The sequence below is a fragment of the Falco cherrug genome, chromosome 1 (assembly GCF_023634085.1).
Source record: "Falco cherrug isolate bFalChe1 chromosome 1, bFalChe1.pri, whole genome shotgun sequence".
Classification (NCBI taxonomy): domain Eukaryota; kingdom Metazoa; phylum Chordata; class Aves; order Falconiformes; family Falconidae; genus Falco; species Falco cherrug.
In genome coordinates this window covers 79,584,439-79,607,245 of record NC_073697.1, presented here as the reverse complement: position 1 = coordinate 79,607,245, position 22,807 = coordinate 79,584,439, and the positions used below count along the sequence as shown (strand labels likewise).

Genomic DNA, 22,807 nt, shown 5'->3' with positions numbered 1-22,807 from the left:
AGAACAAGTGATAACACCAAACAGTTACCTCATCTAACATTCAGCAAAAGGATTTCTTTGTCTTGGCTAAAATGTAGTGTTCATCTAGTTTTAAAAGATATTGAGAAGTTCAGGACCAAGACTGCCTTCCAAAAGAGTTTGGTCTGAAAACAGATCTCCATAGAGGTTACTTTTATTGCAAGAAGATTTACCGTGCACGAGAAAGCTATTTAATTGCCATCCTCTTTGAGCAGAAGCCAGAGTTCTAGGCAAAGTGCTGGCAGAATACTTGACGTTTATAAGGTATAAACTTGTAAAGTAAAAGTATAAACTCATTTTTGTTTCTTGATGCAATTTGGAATAAAGAAGGTTTGTTAGTATATGATTAGTCATGATTATCTTCTGCAAGACATTAAGTCATGCAGCTGTTTGGAAACTTTATTAATCTCTTACTGCAGTTCCATGCTTTGCTCTCCAATGATGTCTTCCCCCCCACCCCCTTTTGTCCTTCCCTCTTGGGCCAACTGCCAAAGCTGAGGGTTCCTGAAGATCGATTAGAAAGCTTTTGCTTCTCCGCTTACTTCATCTGTGTCACATAATGTTCTTTACATAGCTTCAGCAGAAAGACCTTTAGCCAGCAGTTAAATAGTGTATGATATTCAGTGCCTAAGGTAACAGTACAAGTTTGAACTCAAAATAGTAACTGAAGAAAAAAGGAATAGATTAAATTGTAGGATTTTAAAAAAACCCACAAGTACAATCCTTTATACATTCATCTTGAGCTGTGTGAACTGGAATTTTTTTACATGCCTTTTCAAGTGTGTGAGGTAAGTATGTGTCAGAGGGAGGAGTAATCTAAACAAGATGTAATATTTCTCGTACATGCTTCTACTTTGTGACTTTGCATAATTAATATATTGTATTTGTTACTTTGCTAATTTGGGTAACAAGTACCTGTGTAAATTAGCAGATTTTTGGGTAGAAGTTGAATTTGCCATGCTGCAATAATTGACAGGTCATATGTGTGTGTGTGTGTGTATATATATATATATATATAGTGTATATGTACTATGGGTATGTGCACTTCTCTCTGTGTTATTTCTAATAGCTAAAGAATCATGTCAAGATTCCAAATAGGTAGCTTTATCAAAGCATAAAAGCAACTCCAAATTTAAAGTCCACAAAAGGCTAGTGATGTAACCCAGAAAAGCCACAAACCACTTTCTACTTAGGAAAGCTATCTTAGGAGTTACAGCAAGTCTGTCTGAAGTTTTCTTTTCTCACTGCTTGAAAAAGCTGCTGATGAAAACAGACACTGTGTGATTCAAAAGGTTTTCTTGTGGTACTTGAGGCACAGCGGTTGGGAAGAACAGACTACTTGTTAGGTAGGTTGAAAACTGGCTGGCTGGCCAGGCTTGAAGACTCAGCATCTGCTTGGTGGCAGGCAGTGAGTGAAGCGTGAGGAGGCTGGGCTTGTTTAGCCTGGGGAAGAGAAGGCTATGGGGCAGTCTAATAGCAGCCCCCCAGTTCCCTGAAGGGTAGTTGCAAGGCTGACCAAGTTAAACTCTTCCTGTTAGAAGCACAGGCTGTAAAACCGAAATGAACCCGGAAAACCTCATGGCTAGAAATTGCAGCTCTAGAGGTTCAGACTGGACATTAGGAAAAACATCTTACCCAGGGAGATAGTACAGCACTGGAACGGGTTATCCCAAGGCACTGTGGAGTTTCCATCCATGAGGAGATGTGAGCATTGGCTAGAAAATGCCAACCCTCAAGTGGGTGACCTGCCGTGGTGTGAGCAGGAATTGTAACCCAGGCAAGAGCTGGGACGGGAGGTCTCCAGAGATCCCTTCAAAGCAGCATTTTATGATTTTGAGTGGCTTTGCCCTATGTCAAACAGTGCTATTTGTCTTCAATTTTCTGCCAACAACAGGCGATTTTCCAGCTTTTCCTTTGTACCCAGCAAAAGAGTTAAATTTCCTTTTGACTGTTACATCCAGATAATAGCTAAGAAGTGCCTGGAGGCAGCTGAACCAGAGGAAGAGGGCAGAAGGAGGTAGCCCTGTACGCCATGAGTTACTGCTACTGAGAGTAGGCATACTGCTTTTTGAAAGTCTGGTGAAAGAGGAAGAAATGGCATGTTATGTTCCATTTCAAAGAATTTATTCTACAAAGTGTCGGTTTCTGTACATATGTGGAGTGTTGTAAAAATTATATGGGAATGTTGTCAGGAAAACCTTTTGATTACTTTAATTAAAAAAACCTGCTTCCCTCTGAGGTTCTGTGGTAATGAACTAGTTACTGTCATCTTTTGTTTCTGAGTTTTAAAGCAGAGGACTTGCACATACTGCAACGTTACTGTATATCTGGAAAAGTTCTAATGTTAATCGGTAAATGTTTAGAGTTGAAACTGTTCATATGTTTGAATTTGGCCGCTTTTTTTTTTTTTTTTTTTTTTTAAAGCAGAGATAGCCATACATTTGCTAATGCTGTTTCTAAAGGCCTACAAGTTGGTGGTCATAATTAAGGGCTATTGAATGAAATTAAGCAAGTAACATTAACAGTGTGTGATTAGCGGTACTGTCATCCTGTTGTGAAATCCGTGTAGGTTTAGGAAGAAAGCTTTAAAAATCAGTTTTAAAGGTACTGTGTGACCTCTGAAGTGAATCAGCCTTTGACGTGGCTCAGTGCCGAGGCCGTTCCCGTACCCATGGTGCGCAGCTCCTCATCCGTCTCTGAGCTGCGTGCGGTTTGTCCGAGTCCCACCCGTGATCCTTACTACAATGTAGTGATTGCAATGTACTAAGAAAGAGGTATTTGCTGTATTTAAAAAGTGTCAGTGCTGATCTTTGAAATGTGTTGTGCCCATGGGGGAAGAGACCTACTTTGAAGCAGGCAGGAATGAGCTTGTCTAGTCAGTGGGTTTAATTTCAGTTTACAGTGGCATCTGCTGATCCCTTTGGTGATACTGTGGGGTTTCATCTGTGTTACCACGTCGGCGGAAGGGTTAGGCACTGCTGTGCTTCCAGAATGCCTGGAATCTTGTAATTTTCAGGGGCAGACTTTCTGTATTGATAGATATATAAATCTGGTGATAGCATCTTGTACCACATCAAAGGCGACTGCGGTGGCTCATTCTTCAGCTTAAGGCTGTGTGAAGTGTGTGCTCTCCTTTCCTAATAAGTACAACCATGTTGTATCCTTGGGTCGGCTTAGGGATTTTTCCCATCAAGTGTGCCCTGTTTCCAGGACGTTCTCCTGTGGGTGATCTCCGTTTCCCATCTGCTGATGAAGCTTTTTATTGAAGATGCAACTAATTGTTTTGGTCCTTTTCTGCCCCCATTTACCTTGTGTGGAATTGTTGCCCCCTGACCGCGGTGGTGCCTTGCCTACTTCAGTCCTTGCCTAAACTGATTCTTCAAGGTTGTTCAATGCTGATTGTACAGTAATAATCATTTTTTTCCCTCTTTTTTTTTTTTTTTTGGGGGGGGGGGGGGAGGGGATAGCTTGAAATACAAAGGCACACAGATCATGGCAGCAATGTGTATAGTTTGGAATTATACAGCTGACTGCTGTAAATCTGACTGAACTTGTTACTTACTCCCTTTTTAAGTGTAACTTGGACTGATTTATCCCTAAAAGAAAGTTAGGAATTACAAAGTAATTCCACAAATAATAGAGACTGTAGTCTCAACCACATTCAGGTAGATATGCTCTTCACTCAGTTTACTCAAAAGCAATTTTCATAACATGCATGAACTCAGGAAAAGGCTAGCTTGTTAAGGTACAATGGTACAATTTTTGTAGAAGAGTTAAAAAGGAATATTCCGGCTTATCTGAAGACAAATAAGCAGCTTCATTCTCCAGTGACAGCAATTACTTTCCTTTGTAGTCATACAAAATAATTCTTTTGTAAGAGAAGGAATTCCACTGTGTGAGAGCAAATATTTGAAATGGAGCAAGTGGTGTGTGTGGGAATTTGATATGTTCATGGAACACTGTTGTGTGCTAAAGTAAATAGATATTTTTCCTTTATAAATGGAGGAGCTGAATGTACTGGAGATGCCACAACTTCTGTTCACTAAATTGCTACATGCCTTTTCTTTCTTTTGCCCCTTTTCATTGACTTCTCAATTGATATGCCTGGACTATGTACAGTCCTTACTTGCGATGTTGCTGTTACCATTGTCCTGATGATACAAAAGAAAACACTTAATATTTTGTAAAATATAACATGGTTTGTAATCCTGTGTGTGCTTTGAAAGAAAAAAGGAACCCATGACTATAGTGCCGTCAGACACCACACTTTGACATGTTTGTCTGAAATGGTGGTCCTTTGCATACTTTGGAAATAGCACTCTGGTGGACTAATCTCTGGGAAAGTCAGTTTTATTATTGTTGGCTCGTGTGTTTAGCATGCAGCTCTGAGCTGACATACTATACATTACAGAAAAATGCTTGTGACTCAGCTAACAAAAACCCAGTGAAGTGTCTAAATTTGGAATCAGGTCTTTGTGCCTTTTTTTGTGCTTTTTTTCTTATTACTGCATGCTATCCTCTCTTATTTGTACACAAGAGTGTCAGTGCTCTGGAACTATGTGTGGATACTGGCAAGACCACACTTAACCAGTTTTATATAAGCAGCGATTCCTCTTAAAAGAAAATTCACCATTTTCATCCCGCAAGTATAAGGCACAAGTCCAAAAGAATAGAAGGCAAAAGTCCATCAGACTTTAAATTATATTTAAGTGCAGATTAATTCTTTTAAAATAGAAATGCTGTTTCCATGGCCTTTTTTTTTTCTTGTACTGCATTTATTTAGCTGTCAGCCTTTACGTGTAGCTATAATAAGGTACAATTGCAATGTGTATTTTCATTGTAGACAGAAGCATATATGTCTTACATAGCTTCAAATGAATGTTTGTCATAGTACTGATTATAAAAAAAAAAATCAGAAAAATAAGATAAAGTATCCAACTGAAAGAGACAATGAATAGCTGAAAACAAAGTAATACTGATAACTCTCCAGTACAAAACTACAAGTTTATCTTGTTACTAAAGATTTTAATAAGTAACTCTGAGAAATCCTATGGTTTACTAACTGAAATGTCAAGCCTGAGTGTATACGGGTTTTTTGACAAAGCCAAAGGTAGTCAAAGCCATGTGCTCTAGCATAAGGAGAGTTTTTCCATTTGATGTGCTTATGGAATTAAATTTTATGGTTTAGAGGTCTCATCGGTGTATGTCACAATGTTAAAAAGCATCCAGATTAGGTCAGTGCCTGATTTTTTTGCAGCTGAATACCCTGTACGAGTCGATTCCAAGCTGCTGGATGTGAATTCCTGTGAACACTGGGCACTTGAGAATGAGGTTCCTTGAGTTACTGTGGAGAGAGCTGTTGGGGTTCTGAAAGGCACAGCTGCTGCTCACCGAAGGAGTCCTTGCCTTTTGGTAACTCCTCACAGTTACGGATTCATAACCTGACAAGGTCTTTTCAGTAGTTTCAGTGTTACTGTGTGCTTTAAAGATCAAGTGTAGTTGGCTTATGTCTTCTGAAATTTGCTGCTGTAAATTCGTTTGCATTGTAAAACAGTCATTTAATTTTACATTTGTTTAGTCTTAACAGTGAGGTGAAGATTTTTGTGGAATGCCCTTGACTGAGGCTTGTCAGTAAATGCCTAATTTCTTACACTTGGTGACTTTCCCAAGCCTGTCCCAGTTTCATTCCTGTATTGGGATAACTTTATGCTGATACGGCCCTCCGGAAGGAGGTAGTCATCAAAATGCTTATCATTGGACTCAATAAGTGTAGGACAGTCTCTGTTAACAAGAGACAAATTTAAACCATCCCTTTTGTGGCAGGTGTGAGCAGACCTCTCCCTGTATGCTCGTATGATCCCTGTGCAATCTGAATCCATCGGGAGGCTGCATGGTGTGGTCCCTTGGGCTGCTGGGCTTCTGTGAGCACTCCAGTCTTGCATGCAGGTTTTTGCACTTGAAGTTCTGTTCTGCTTTCTGAACAGCAGTTGAGGCTTGGGTTTGAATCATTTTTTGCCAGCAAAGGTACACTTAATAACTTTGGGTTGTTGTCACTATGTAGCTTTTCTGAGCTACGTTCCTTGCAAGGTGAAGAAAAGCAAACAAAACCAAAGTGTCTGTAGCTGTGCGTACTTAACAAAAACTGCAGGAAAATGAGAAGAAATAAGTACTGATGCATCTGTTTTCTGTCTTTACTATAGGTGTGCAGGATCCTCAGCATGAGAAGATAATTACTGTGACTACTAATGGAAGTATTCACAGCCCCAAGTTTCCACACACATACCCACGCAATACTGTACTAGTGTGGAGATTAGTAGCAGTAGATGAAAATGTATGGATACAGCTTACCTTTGATGAAAAATTTGGGCTTGAGGACCCAGAAGACGACATTTGCAAGTAAGTTACTTTTCCCTTAACTTAGAGAAATCTGACGGGAGGTAGGGGGATGGAGCAAAGGTGTTGCTTGAGTTTTGCAAAAGTCTGACACCTGCATGTCAGTATGTTTATAAAATGCATCTATTAAAATATTAGTTTATGATTTTCTTTTGCAGTACTAGAAAAAGACTTTATGCTTGAAATCTTTGGGGTCCCCCCATTTTTCCTTCTGCATTCAGTATCTGGGCCACAGATATATTATGATACAAAAATGTGAAATATTTTATCTCTGTCTCAAATAACAGTTTTGACATCTAGGAATATACTCTTGACAGAATATTAGAGGAATTAATGTCTAATTTTCCAGGGAAAATTTAGGTAAGCAGGTTACCTGAAGTGGAAATCAGGTCATGACCAGAAAGTACAATGTCCTGTTAAAAAAAAACCCAAACAACAAACAAAATAAAACAAAACCCCCAAAAACCAAACCCAAAACAAACAAACAAAAAAAAACCACAAAAAAACCCACCCCCACCCCCTCCCCAACAAAAAAAAACAACCCAAAACAACAAAAACACCCCCCACAAAAAACTTACCTCCCTACTGCACAATATTTTAATGGCCTTTAATGGTAAAGTTCTCTGTTTTGTATGGAAAACAACACTTACAGTATTGTATTAGTTGACATTATTGACATTCTTCAATGGTATTGGTTTTTTTCTCAGCCTCAGTAAGCATTCTCAATCACTGGCACAGGTTTCTGTGGGACTTACGGAATCTGTAGTTCCTTCCTATGATTCACAGCTGAAGGCTTTGTAGCTTAGGAGAGAAACAACCATGGCGTAACAGGCATCAGGAGGGATGTAGTTTTGAACCAAGCTATCTGATGGATCGTGGTTTGGATATTTTGTGAGGCCATAGGAGCTGACATTATATACACTTCCTGTGGGTGTGTGAAGGGGGAGAGATACTAAACTCTCGTATCCTGTATCTGTCTGCCATCACAGCAACACATCGTTAAAATCCCAATGTGTGAATAGTGGTACATTGTTTAAACTCTTTTCAGTAAATAAAGGAACAGGTAAAATTTGTCATTTGAATGTCATATCCTCTTTTGTGTTCCTGGAGAGGTATTTCACACAAATCTTTCAAAGTATTTTTTTGTTTTGCTTTTCTGTTTGGGGTTTTATTTTGAGTACCTTGTATACATATTTGATTTGATTCTTGCTTTCATTTCTTCTAATTAACTGATATTCAGCTGGTTTTTTATATCTTCTATCAACGAATTTCTTAGAGGTTACTCTTGCACTTAATTCGGGAGCTGAGGTTCATAACAGATTGGCAGATACCTTTCCTTCATAATTCTGAAGGGAGTAATTGTCAAGGCCATGTCAAATATAATTAAAATACCCAGTACTATAAACATATGTTTGCTCAGATGAGTGCACTGTCTTTGCACAATAATTCTTTTCTTTAAATGAAAACTTAGCTTGGTTTTTCTTCCTTTGCATATGGCAGAGTGAAGCAGCAAGTGAAAGAAAATCCAGGTAGGGTGACTCATTTGTCCGCTTGCAAAGAAAAAAGTAAGATAAGTTAAAATATTTTTAATGTTATAACTAGAATAGCCTTTCAATGGGAGTATATTTATTCAAGTAAACAATGTGCTGAATACAAAAGTACTGGTCAAGTTAAGAAACAGTAATAAGTCACTCGTAATCTTTACTCGGTCATAATCTTACCATGCTTGTGTTTGTGCAGGGGTACCAGGAAGCTGTACGAATGCACTCCCTGATACGTGTGCTTTTGAGGTTGCGTTGGGCTTTTTGGCTTGGAAGATATGACCCTCTGAAGAAGAGGGTTGTATTGTTGGCTTGTTTGTTTTTTGTTTTGGTTTTTTTTTCTTATAAAAAAGCACTATAGCTAGGGTTCCTATGAAATTTAAATTCAGGACCAAACTCGGTTAAAGAAGAGAAAGTGTACTTTGTTGGACATGAAGGGAGTATAAATAATTGACCAGTTGAGGAAATAACTAACACAGGGAGCTGAACTATGTAAAACAATTCTACACAAGCCAAGTAATTTACCAGTTATCAGAATAATAAGTTGTATCTTGCATTTCTTATCTCTTATATTTCCTAATAAAATAATATTTTTTCCAGTACCTTCTGTAGAAAAGCTAAGGGGTTTTATTGACTACATCCCATACTACTTGTTATTCTGCTGTTTCTGCCATCTTGAAACACACAAACCAGTATTGTTGCTGTAGAGCACTCAACAGCCCCTCCAAAGGCACATTTATATGACAAAGGACAGAACATAATACGGTATGAAATTTAATGTATTGTAACTCTGTACCTTACAGTGACCTGATCCTTTAGTTCTGACCTGTGACCGAAACTAGATAAAAAGTACAACCTGGTAACGTTAAGACTTTCTGTGCCACAGTGTACAGTTTGTACCAGGACACCTTTCTCTCCCATCTGTAGTGTATGAGAGGACCTCACGAGTTACCTGCAGTGGTCGTTGCCACTCTACCTACTTAAGGTGCACATTCTGTGCAATGCTACAGCTGTCTCCATCGTTGCTGTAGGCTCTAACACCCTGTACTGTCAGCTCATGGGGTCAATGAGAGAAAACACTGGACTATATTAGTTTAAGGTAATTAGCAGCTTTTAAGTCTCATAGTAATTCAAATGTTTCTCACATATTGGAAAAAATAAAACAAAACCATATCCAACTACATAAGACTTTTTCCTTAGCATAGTTCTGTAACAGGAAAACAATGGTGGTGGTAAATATGATGTCCTAGATATATCCTGAAGCTATGGCAAGTTTTTGCCTTATATCTGGCTTGCCTGGTCTCCACACTTGGATTTCTCCAACATCAGTTCTGACATTTCAAGCTGTTATGTGAGGTCTTTTAATCTAGAGCAAATATCCCATTTTACAGATACGTTGAAGGTATCATTCTAGCTTCCACTTTAAATACTTCCCTGAATCTGAATTGGGGTGATCCTGTATGGCTTTTTTCCACTCCATTTTTACCTGCAATTCAATTAACAGTATTTACCAAGGTAGAACATTTGCATTACAGCAAATTCTATGTTTATGACCAGCCATCCTGACCCAGACACGCCTGGAACAACATTAACCAGCAGAGTTCTGATCATGCTGATTCTCACCAGTCTTAAGCACGATTGCTGTGTTCTATATGTTTTCGAAACAAAGTTTAAATTATAGGTGTTTTAGAATAAACTTCTGATATTTTGCCTGTATTTCTCCAGGTGGTTTTTGTCCTGCCTTTACAATTGTGGTGGGCTTGAAATTTATGCAGTTCATCTCTGCATTGCTTGAAATACAGCTAATGATTTTCTTAACAGTGTAGTTCTACTACATCTGCATTGCAACCCTTTCTGTGGGCAGAATGGTAAGAATACCAGTGTCCTTTCCAAAGTGAACACAAACTCCAATTTACATGGAAACTGTATCCATGCATGTATCTCAGAAGAGATTTAGGTTATTTGGTTGATAATATAGATATATAAATCTCTGCAATATTGCAGTAATTTCAGTCTTGTGTGCTTTTATAATTTCAGTTGTGACTTGTGAATGAAAAAGTTCACAAAGAAAAAAAAAAACCATACCCAAAACCCAGCAAACTAAACAAACAGAAAAGGAGGAGTACAGTCTTCTGGCTGCATTGTGCAGTACTGTTCAGATGATAGGACTGGCAGTGAATTTTCATTACATAAGCTAACAGAGGCTTAGGGGATTTACATTCTGTAAGCCCACCCCTTCTGATGAAGAAAAGCAGCAGCTTTTCTTCTGCTGATATGACAGGTCATTATTTTCATGATGCTAGCCCCTCAATGCTGTTTTAATCATGAGGCCATTAGACTTCTGTTCCTGACAGCTCCTGTCATCAGAGAGATGCCTTAACTCATGACCAGGAAGGACTGATTTTTCTCAGTTGTTGCTTTTGTCCAGATTTGTTGCTTTCTGTCTCTTACATTCAATGGTAACAGCTTTGTGATAGGAATACATAGAATTAGCTTTTTTCTGGGCAGAACGTGGATGCTACAGTTGTCTTTAAAAGTCAGCCTGATGTTGTGAGTTGGTTGTACATTAGAACGTTAAAATGCAATGCTGCAATAGGAAAATAAATAAATAAATAAAATATATTTCTTACGTTAGTAGTGTGTATCAAACTCACTGTCTGCCTGTGCGCAGAATGGCTCTAGTTCATTTCAGTGGTGGTTGCAGCTGTTCTTCCTAATTGTCAGATGATTACAGTCTGACTTGTATTATATGTAATAAACCACAGAGATGTGTCACAAATCCAAAGTGCAATTTCTGTAGATAAGATGATACGGATAAAATACATGAGTAAAGGAATGTGAAACCAACTGATGGTTGAATAATAGGTGCCATTTGACCATTGTCTTCATATTATGATAGCTACACTCATTTTCGATTCTGTTCAGTCCTCTAATTTAAAGTATGAACTATAGTCTGTTTTGTGGTGGGGGTTTTTGGTTTTTTTGCAGGGCTGGAGGAGCTTTTAGCAGCTGCATATGTGAATCTTTGTATAAGTGAATCATTTACCTCTGTTTTGAAAGAAATCCCAAAGCTTTCTAGTTAGTATGTGTAATATGTAGAACTTTTGCCTGAAGAAAATTAGTTAAGCTGAAGGCAGCTGTCAGTGCTAACATGGGGTAAAATCTATGTAAGTAGTTCTGTGACTTTTTTCCCCCTCTTCAAATCAAATTAAGTACTTAACTCTTAATGCAGGGACGTTCTTCCTCTGAGGGTTCTTAGGATGACCCTTTATGATACAGAGCCACATGCATTAAGTTCACTCCCTCCCTTTTCCCTAATGTTTCTGTATGCTACTTGCTTTCACTTGAGATCTGTTGTGACTGGACTGTGCCCAAGCTATCCCCTTCCATTCGGGGGGCATTAAGGTTCTGTGGTAGAAACTGTAACCCGACTGGCTTCAACAGTCACTTGTGTTCTTAATGAATGTATCGTTAGGAAATCGTTGACAAGGGTTAAAAAATTAGATCTGGCTCATTCTGACAAGACTGAAACAAGTATATTAAGAGGAAACATGCAGACATTGTCCTTAGTGGCTATGAAGAAGGAAAATATTTGCTTAGCTGGTTTTGGGGGTATTTTTTGACATAAATTGTGTCAAATGCATACTATGTAGCGATAAGTTACAGTAAACACAATAAAAAAGGCTAAATATTTTCTTAATTAATTTTTTTAAGAGACCTTTGGGTGTAATATAAGACACAATGAGTAACTTGCACCATGTGGAGCTTCACTTCTTGTAATTACTACAGGTCTGTACATCTAGCATGTGGAGTAAACTTGTATAACTGCATCCTAAGCGTCTCGGTAAAAAAGAGGACAGATTTTTTGCTTCTGTTTGGCCCCTTGTCATGGAAGTGTCTTTACAGCATCAACAGAGCACCAGCATGAAAGACTAATGTCAGCACCTTTTCCTTATAGAAAGATTAAATTCAACCCCACATCCTTGCGGGGGGGGCGGGGAGGGGGGGATGGGGACACCCAAAATTTTTGTTTGTTTTGCCTTGAGTGCATTATAGGGGTAATATTGAAGTATGTGTGAAAAACATACTAATATCAAGCATAGATTGAGGAACAAAATGTAACCCTTCACATAAAGTATTCATTCTGGGTCTTTTGAGGGCAGTGAGTTTCTTATCAAGGTCTAGTTCCTAAAAAGATTATTTTCTGGACAACTGATGGGCTGTCCTTACTGTCAGACAGTCTTAAATGCTTCTTGTGAACTGTGATTGCAGAGGGTGAAGTTATCTCTTGGGTAAGTGCAAGTTCAAGTGGGCTTTGAATAACTGGACAAAGACCCTTAAATGAACTCTCTATTTACAGAAGAGCCGGTGCAGACAGTGCTCATGACGCCTCCAGTTGCACAGTAACTGGGCTGCTGGGATTTGTGCTTCTCCCTGCCCCCCGCCTTCTGAAGGGGCAGGGGTTGCTGCTGCCACCTCTATTTGAGTTGTCAGGAAACAGTGAGGAGTCCCCCAAAATTTTTAAGGCTGCAAACTGGAAAAAAAGTCAGCATCACAATCACAGACTCTGAGAACAGAGATGAAAGTTGTAGTGAAGACCAGTCCTTAGAGCTCTTTTCTGGCAGCTGTTGCCTTAGAATTTCAGCATGTTCAATTTTAGCCACCTGCTTTTTTATGAGATGCTACACATATAGGATATAGGTGGGCTGGGCTCCACTTGGGTGACTATATATAATCAGTGATACTTATAAATGTCTCTTTCATCATTGGCTATAACTTCTTCACAAAAAGTGAAATCATACTAAAGTTAAAATTTATTATGTCTCTCTTATGTGACTCAGATCCTTTTGGATAGGATTGATTCCTTTAATGTATGGAATTATAAAAAGCATATGAATTCTCATTCCTCAATACACAATTACCACCCCATCCCCCAATTACTTGTTAATAATTTTTATTCAAAGTCTGAAAGATGGTCATATAATTTAAATGTCTGGGATGAGTTCTAACGTTCAAGTACCTTGACTTATTTGAAATACTGTTAGGAAAGAATTATTATGAAATAGCCAATTTAGAGTTGACGTCCTTAGTAGCAGCATTGATGTTTTGCTGGTGGCAGGAAGGTGGGATGTTTTGCTGGTGGCAGGAAGGTGGCATTTTAGGAGCAGCGTGTAGAAAATGCCATAAACTTTGTGGTGCCATAAATTTATGCATAAGAAAATGCCATAAGACAGGTGGTGGAGTAACTTCTGGTGTTTGTGTGGGTTTTTTTTTTCGTTCTGGGTTTTAGTGCTCAATCCATTTGCAAGACAACTGAATAGTGATATCCATTCAAGAGAGGTTTAAATGCTGAATGGATTTAAATGGATGAGAGGATGAGAGTGGGGATGGCAATCAAATCAAAGTCTTTAAAGAGATTAGATTAATTTAGGACCAGAGTCTTTTGGTTATCTATTATTCCTTTATATATAAAGAAAAAAGGTTAATACTACAAAGGTTATTACTTTCATGTGGGTTTGGTTGTAACAATGTTATTTCAATTTAATGAATGCAGAAGAGTCCAATAGACTCATGCGTCCTGCTATCTTTTTTATTTATTTATTTATTTTATTTAAAAATGAGTGGGTTTTGTATCAAAAGAAGTTTCTGGGACCTGCTTCTTTTCTGTTCTGTTTTCATTGAACAAAGTTCTGGTTCCTTGATTTTTTTTTTTTTTTAATCATTATTTTATTTTTTTAAGAAAGCTCTTTCTTTAGGATTTTCCATGATTCCAGAAAACACTGACTCTGATTACCAAATGATTCAAACACTAACTCATCATTCAGCTGGTCCCATTCTGCTGGTTTAGCACCTGTCCATCATTCATACTGCGGCAGAGCTGTGTACTGTATCCAGAAGTATACACATTCCTTTGGGTTCTCTACTGCTTAGTAAAAGTTGCTTAATTCCATTCTCATGATAACAATTTTGTAAATGTGACAAAGTAAATATTGTGGGAAGTAAAAGAAGGTAAAAAAAATAGAAAACCAAAAAGCAGTACAGTTATTTCAGACTACTCTGTAACACACGCTTCTTGAGCCTCAGAAAGAATAAACTCAGTTCTGCAGAAAGGGTTTATAGCTGCAAAATTGTGCTCTATAAACAAATCAAAGTGCAATGTAAAAAAGGGAAAGAGAAGGAGATGCTTCTCTGAGGAGAATGAGAGAACAGCATAGCCTACATGATGTGATCAGAAGGAAATGCAGCACAAATTTGGGGGCATTCTTGCCCACCCACTTTTCCTTTCTTTACCATAAACCCAGCATTCATTTTTAGTATCCACTGTTGCTAGGGGACACTATAATGGATATTATCTCACAAGTAACTTAAAATCTATCTTCACAGCCCAGATGAGTGTTAGAGGAGTGATTGCTGATGAGTGGGCAGTTGACATAATCTCCTACTACTTTTTCACACCAGAGACTGCACTCATTGACTTGAAAAACATTTTAGGCTCCTTAAAATTCCTTCCTGGTTCTCTCAATCTGAAGCAAGCTGTTTGAATAAAGTAAACTATGTCCACAGTATCAACATATTTTTGTAAATGGTCCTAATCCTAATTTATTGCTTCTAAAATTGTTTCATGTTACTGTAGCTGGCTGTGTTTCTAATGTTGTAGACTGAAGTTATTTTCTTTGAAGATTGGTGTGGGTCTTGCTTCTGTCTAGGGTACTCCAAGAACAGTTGTTTGGATGGAGTTCCCCTGCTCCTGCCCCACCACTTAGTAAAAGATAGTAGTAAATGTCTACTGTAAGGGAGCACAAAACCATGCTGTGAGCAATCTTCACCTGAGCCCAGGAGTGCAGACAGGCCCTGTAGTCACCTGCAGTTTCTGGCGTGGCTCTCTTCTGTCCTGATGTCAGGACAAATGCAAGCTGCAAAGGCAGGTACAGCAACATAAAGTTACTCTGTGTAGTGTCTAAATATTTGTTTATATGTAGCATGGACTCCCTCCCTGATGTTTTCCAGTTCCTGGAGGTCTAAGTGCAGTTAGGCCCATAGGCTCACCGTCACCTTTATTCTGTTTTTTTTCAGCAGGAATAGCAGACATACCAACCATCCTATTCCTAGACAGACCGTTGTGTTTCTTCACCTGTTATGCGGCTTTTCTTTTTTTTCTTCCTCCCCTTGTCCTCTTCCTTGGCTCTTTCCCTCCCAACTACATGCTGTGGTCGTTTCATTATGTGTATCACCGACATGTTAACAACGTTGCTCACATGAAATTGTAGTTAAGACAGTATTACCAGCAAATATTGTCAGTCGGACAAATCAGTAACGGTCCTGTCTTGCACTTGATGCTGCTCCATTAGGATAAAGTAGAAGTGAAATGTAATGCAATTTACATTAATCTGTTCTCATCACATCATCAGGTTATCTGAGAGGATGCATGTGCATGAGAAACTGCAAAAAGGGAGATTACTTATTATTAAAAAAAGGTTAAATGGTCATGTGGGAGTATCCTAGGGCTTTTATAAGGTAAAATAAATAGATCTTTTCCTTTTCTGACAGTAACATGAGAAGAGGGAAACCAGTAAACTAGCAACTATTATTAAGAAGTACCATTTCATACTGGCCTTTGATTCATATGCTGTGGTTGGATTAAAAATAGGTTTGCATAATTTTCTGACCTTTAATTTATAACTAGGTAAACTCGAAGTGAGAGAAAACTCTACACTCTTCAGGTGAAAACTGATCTCCTGCTAGGGTTGGGAACACATTTTCTACCTCATGCAGTGTTATACGGCTGCTCGGTTACATTATAGGGATTTTTCGCTCTGTTCAAATAGCAATTACTGGCCTGTCCTGAAGCAGGATATTGGACTTCATGACAAATGGTCTGCCCTGAACTGGTAAACCTTGTGTGCTAGTGTAGCAGCCAAGAGACCATATGTTATTGTATCGCTGAACTAAAGAAATAAAGGTGTTTTCATTTAAATAAACATAGATAAGAGCACAAATCCCCTTGAGGTAGGCAGGAGCGAGGGAAGAGGGGAAACTTGACCAGGCGTGTAATGATGCTGTATTATCAGAGGGTGCTTGAGGGGAAAGGGTGCTGCCTGCATTGCCCTGGGTGCATCCTCACACAGTGAAAATGCCCCTTAGGAATTTTGTTGTTGTTTTCCAAAAATATGCTTTTGAATATTATTAGGAAATTGCTTAGCCAGTAGTTTTCACATCGTTGACTGGAGCCATCGCTACATTCTAGGATATAAGGGATATGCATAAAGAAAAAATTACCATTGGGGATACTAGAATAAATATTTAAAGTGCTGCTTGAAAAAACATGGTAGAAACATGATTATGGATTCACAGAAGCTGGAACAGATACGTTGACCAATGCGAACAGTGTGACTAGAGGTAGAAATTTTATAGTGGGGTGGGTTAGAAAGAATGCTTTACAACCTTGGATGTTGATGTGAAATCTGAGCTCCAGTAATGTTTTTGGTTTTGTACAAAATATTGATCTGTACAGTAGGAACATGTGATTTCTTAAGATTTCTGTAATTCCCAAGATAAAATATACTAGACTTTATAGAGAAGTACTGGGAAATAATTTAGTAAGGCATTTCATTCTCCAAACCATGAAGAGTGTAGTACTATATGGTGTAGGTTACTTACTGAGCTGGTGTGCTGTCTGTAACCAGTGGGCTGCCTCTCTATGAAGGGGAATGTGCTCTGGAGAGTATAGTGTCCCGTGCAGCAGGACCCTGAATTCTGATTGCCATTTCTACATGGTGTTGTACTGTAAGTACATAATAATAATAAATCGCATGGGTATTCCTCGGCAGAAGGGAGGGTGGGCAACAAATAGGAGTACGAGTGGGCAGCACAATGAGTACTCCTATTACCGGTTTTGTTACATACATTATTTTTTCAATTCATAACTTGTGCAGGGTACTAAAGAAACAAACATGCAGTGAGTAGCAGAAAGCAGACAGATTGGTGGTGAAACAGTAGAAGAAAATTTTTCACATAGAAGTTACCCATCTTCTAGTCCTTGAGAAATAACCTTTCCAAGTGACTCCTAATTCCGGGGATTTTTTTTTTTTACTAACTGTATTTTATACAGCTACAGGAGAATCTGTAGTCAAATAGGAAAAAAAGTAAGCGTAACATAACCCTGAGCGATGGAAACCCTTGGAGACTTACTCCATGTGTAACTTCTTCCTTAAGATGAAGGCCAAGGTAAGTAAACGGGCTGGGGCATCGTTTGCAAGCTGATTCGTATGTGTTAGTACGTCTTTCCAAGCTCTCCAGTTGTCCAGAGTTCATCTTTGACTTTGACACATAGTAATGTTGGTATGAAGTTTCATATATTTTTTTTGTTGTTTTGTGTCTCTGTTCTACTCATAATGTGCCATTTTTAGACCAAACTTCATCGTTATTTAAAGAGAGCTAAACATTTTTCTTGTCCTGACTGGCATTGGTAATACCTGACACTTTTTGATATAAAGATGATAAGTATAGGTAGATTCTGAAAAATTTAGCAATTGGACTTTTAAAAGGAGGAGTTTGGGAAACAATCTTCATTCTTACCTCCACTTTTGATCTATGGGGTTATAATGTCTCTTTCTATAAGATTTCTATTCAAGTGCTTGAAATAATCTATCAGTAGAAGTTAACACCAGAATAAGTTAGTTCGCAGCACAGGCTGTCTAGGATTGAACACTGTGGTCGCTGTATTCCTGTATTACAGGGTTGCTGTCTGGATATGGAATTATTTTCTTTTAGGATCTTAAGTACATTTACCAATGTCTCCTCTAGTTTACAATTTCTCATTCGTGTGGAAAAGTTAAAGTTCCTTCCTTCCCACAATGCAGAAGTTACTTTCAGAGACTACAGGATATTCACATGCTGAAGGTGGAGATACTGGTGCACCTAGATACCAGTCATGATGATTTATTTCCTAGAGGTGTTTCTGTGGCAATTTACTAGCCATCAGGGAAGGGATATGTTTCCAGCAGTACTGTTTTATCAACTGACACTGAGGTAAACTTTTGATATAAATGAGAGTTTTGGGGTGAGGGTGAAAAGATACATTTCTTTGAGTTTCTTGATTTTGCATGCAGTGCTCTGACTCTAGTTCACCAAGTAACAAAAGCCACTATGCAACATGTACATGTCTCAGCTTCACGTGATGCCTCAGCTTTTCAGTGGATCCACAGCAGAAGAAAATAGGTTTTCTGGTAGACTGGACAATGGTCATGCAACAGTTAATTTCTCCAAATCAAACAACCAGTGCATCCTTTTCTTTTAATGAAAAGTGTTCAAATGTTTGAAGCATAGAATTTGGGGGTTTGAACTCTGCCATGGTTTTCCCTTTCACTTGCAGTGTTGTAAACCTACATTTATGATCAAAGTGGCTTACAGTGAATGAAGGGGAAGAAAATTGAAATCTAAAGATAAACTTTTTTTTCATATGTCCTAAATAACAAGGTAGAAATATAGAGTTATGCAGTTGTGTTAGAAGCCTCAGGCTGTTACTAATCAGTATGAGGAAAGATTAAATAGAAATTACCATGGCAACCATCTAACATTTGTGAGTGAATCTCTGTTTCCATAAGGCAGTTCCTAACGTACAGTACTACATATTCTAAAATAGATGTATTCAAAGTAGGTTGGCACAGAAACTACAATCCATATTTGGTGAACGGCAGTTAGAAATGTTCTCTGTTTATACCTTGAGTATCTTTATTTCATGGAAAATGTAGACATGGCATGATACTGGGGAGTTTTACGCTCACTTGCTCTATTGGCTGGAAGTGATGTCTATTGCTGGAAGTGATACTTGTGTATAATTAAACATCATTTTCTGAGTACAAAAAATGGACCTTATCAGTTATTTATATGGATTATATCTGGGTATACTGTTTCTTTCCAGTGACTGTTAAAACACTGTAGGATCGGGAGATACAGGTAATACTATGGAAATCTATTTCATGTCAAATCTTTGCTGTACCGTCTTTTCTCTGTTTTTACATTAAAACATCAAGCATGACAGAAAACGTAGAACGTAACTCTTTTTCTCAGTTGTTGGGTAATCTGTAATGATATCTGTAGGAGTTTCCTCTTGGAGTGGAAGGCACTGCCAAATCCTCCTGAAGAGGATGAATGCCAGGGGAGAACTGCCCATGCTGCGCGAGCCTCAGGAGCTAAGGTCAAATGACCCTGGGTAATTTTTTTTCAGAAATTCCTATTGGAAAGACAAAATCCAGACTCGGTATTTTAAATATTTAAAACTTAATATTGAGTAGTTTTTGAAAAACAGTTTTCTTCCAATATCCTGACTTTACTGTCGCTCAGAGTAGCCCCAGTCAAATATTTCTGATAACGTTGAGCAGAATAATTTTTATTGATAGTTTACCCTGCATGGATTATTTGCTGGTGCTGTCACAGGGTCACCGTTTCAGCCAAAGTGCCCTCTCTCTTCTGTTCCTTCAGGAAATTTGCTTTCTATATCATTTGAGGTTTTTTCTCTGCTGCCTGGCTGACAAGTGGAGTTACTAATAGCTAACTTTTACTGATGTGCACTGCTAGTGGTCTGTAATTTCAGGAACCTTCTGTCTGCTGGGCTGAATGGAGAACTGGAGCGAATGGGCCAATCTTTCCCAGTATGAGGTTCATATAAATATTGTTGTCTGGCAACAAATACAGAACAGTATGATGTAAATTAATGCATTGGAAAAGCAAAATAATTAATTAAACAGCTGTTCTGAAGCTTGCAAGCTTGGCTGATAGGTAATTGTACTACCTGGCCTGGCCATATCTGAGGGAAAAGAAATAATACCAAAAGTAAGATTTCCTCTTAATGTAAACTGAAAAATAGTGCACAACTACCTGCAGTTTCATTATTATCAATTATTTAATTTTTGTGTCATTTTTATCTCACATGATCTGTCTCTCTACCTTGGTCTTTGAGGAAAAGACTTTGATGAAAACATACTTTACTTTCAGTGAGAGGGGTAGTACTGGTAATAGAAAAGAAAGTTCTCCACCTATTAAATGACTGATACAGTGTGCTCTTCTTTTTACAACTGTATTGCTACATCTGCAGGAGTGTACTTTGCCTGAAATCCACTTATTTCTCTCATGTAGCGTGTCACTCGCCTCGTCTGGCTTCTTCCTCCTTCAGGCCCTCTCATCTTCCCCCTGCCCTTTGTCATAAGCTTTGCATTCCCCTTGTCCCACCATGTGTTTTTACTGGAGTCTGTACGGCGTGTTACAACCAGGCTGGTTAAACAGACTGGGTCTGCTGTTAGATACTGGGGGTTCGAGGGCCTCTGTTGTGCTCTGGTGTTCCCCCTTCACTCGGGTAAATGTGAATCTGCCCCTCAGAGCAGCATCGGATGGCTGGGCTGCTTGGAGGAGGCCTCAAGTGAGGGTGACAAGCTTTGAAAAAAACATCTTCAAGCTAAACATTTGGCCTGACTTTCCTCTATATGTAAATGCAGTGCTTGTTTCACAGAAAGAGGTATGATTACTTACAGATGTAATTTGAACAGAATCTAAGAGGTGAAGGCTGTGTAGACTGTTGCCAATACCCTTACAGTTTTTTCTAAACAAACACACAGTTAAAGTCAAATGATGGAAAACCAAAAATACCGTTCCATAGGAAAGTTAAATATTTCAATAGCAAAAATGAAAATTATTTCACGTGGAGGTGGAATAGGGAGAGGAAATTTTCCTTTAGAATGATGGTGTTATAATTTTGCTTAGAAAAAATCAGAATTATGTTTTGGTGGTGACAGGTTTAGTAATTTCCAATGTTTCCAAAAATAGAAGCTGTCCAAATATAAGCTATCTAAGTTCTAGTCAATAACAGTTTGTCTGAGGAACTGCTGGGGAATCTTGAATGCTTTTGGTCTGCAGCTGAGGTAGGTATTCTGCTGTGTTATGCCAGCACCAGGAAAACCTTGGAAGTCCGTGTGCTTTTAAACAAATTGGAAGAGAAATATTACAGCATCCCACAGGACACAGTGGAAAAAAATAATAAAAAAAGGCAGGAGTTGTTATCAACTTTTTCTTCATTTAAAAAAAGAAAAAAAATTGAAACAGGTTCTTATCAAAGGGGAAAGGAAAAATGTATTTCACCTTTCACAACCTGTTTTAATGGGTGTGCTAGATTTTTGTCTAGCATGCATTTATATACAGTTAGAAAGGTCCAATGTCACTGATATGACAAAGTGTTTTACCCTGTGGGTTTCTGCTTCTTACATTCATTGATGTATTTGTGGAATTCGGAAGGCAGAGAGAAGCCACAAAAAGGTCACAAAACTGCAAGCCAAGGTAAACAGCCTGTCAGAATATGTTTAGCAAATGACAGTGTAAACCCCAGGAAAAATATAGAAGGGGGAGGAAAACCTGTTCCCTTGGAAAAGACATTTCCTGGCTGGAAAGGCATTGAAGTTTAGAGTCACTTACATTGCTTCCTTTCTCTCTTCCAACACATTCTTTGTTCCGGTTAATTCAATTTATGGTCCTAGGCACCTAGGCCATAGGGAAGAGTCATACATGTTCTGACACAGGTATAATGGAAGGCATTGTGGGCATCATGACTAAAGACAAAAGCATCTTTCATCCCAGGAAAGATTGGACTACTTCTTTGTCATAAATTTTACTTTGTAATATTTGAATAACGTATTGAACATAGATTTAGTAGCAGAGCATTTCTTCAGTCATTGTCAAAAAGGGTCGTGTTTTCTGCTTTGTATGTTCCACAGAAAAGAAGGATTCATTGTTTGGTACAACATGCATTTTAATTTTTACTCCATTGCAGATGGAAAATAGCTTCTCAGTTCTTGGTTATTTGTCATAGTTATCTTGCATTGCAAGTACAGGCTTCTCTTGATGGGGAAATAATTTTGAATGGCTATGCTGTTGTCCCTGCTGCTCTTTAGCCCTGTGATGTGAAGCTGCAGAATGATGTAGCACAATCTCGTAAATGTTAAAACATCTGAACCACTTTTTGTTACTTTTCACAATAAGTTCAGACTTTAGTCCAGATGTGCAATGCAAGGAATTTTAGTTGCACAGAAGATTATTTTGGCAGGCTCTCACAGCACTTTCAGGCTAGATGACAGGAATAAAGTTACTGGCTAAAAATGTCTTTATGTCCAGGAAACAGGTGAGGGACGTGAGGGACTTTTTTCTGTTGATGTAGACAGGACTTCTAAAGATTCCCCTTGCTGATGGTGAAATGTCTATATTATGCAGGGAGCTCCACCTACCTCTGTGTTCAGCAGTAAGAAAAAAATACTCTATCTTCCATATTTTCTTATAAAAACAGACATTTTTGTCTACAGCACTAGAATCGTTTGTTCAACATAGAAGAACACAAATTCTTTGTTGGTCCTGAGGGAGACATTGCAGAAAGGGAGTAATCATTATAAACCATGACGTATGTACTGTACCATGTTGCCATGAGAAAGTTATATTTGATTGGATTAGAAAATAGGTTTTAGTTAAATCCCTTAAATAATGATATTGATAATTCTTCACACTGCAGTGCAGTACTAGTGAGTGCTATATAATGGTTAGAGTGTTTGCAGATTTATTACTTGGAAACAAGTGGATTTCTGATCAGAATGATGTTAGGGTAGGAGAAAGGTGGTTGAGAAACCTCTCCAGTTAACACCGATAACACACAGGTAATCAGAATGATTTCTGATTTTCAAATAACAGCTTGTTTACAAATACCATATACAAAGATCGAGGAGAAAAGAACTGAATATAGAAGAAACACCCCAACAAACAGAACTGTCTGTATCTGTCGTGTGTATCCAAAAGCTGAATTTTATTTGGGTTTTTCAGAATAC

The 22,807-nt window shown here is 38.4% G+C and overlaps 1 protein-coding gene across 1 annotated transcript in view; it reads left to right on the top strand.

Moving 5' to 3' along the window:
* Window positions 1–22,807, top strand: part of PDGFC (platelet derived growth factor C) — a 136,263-nt gene that overhangs the window by 73,054 nt on the left and 40,402 nt on the right. Inside the window, exon 2 of the mRNA XM_055700802.1 lies at window positions 6,219–6,414. Coding sequence (XP_055556777.1) covers window positions 6,219–6,414 — 196 coding nt within the window. The remainder of the gene's footprint in view (window positions 1–6,218; window positions 6,415–22,807) is intronic.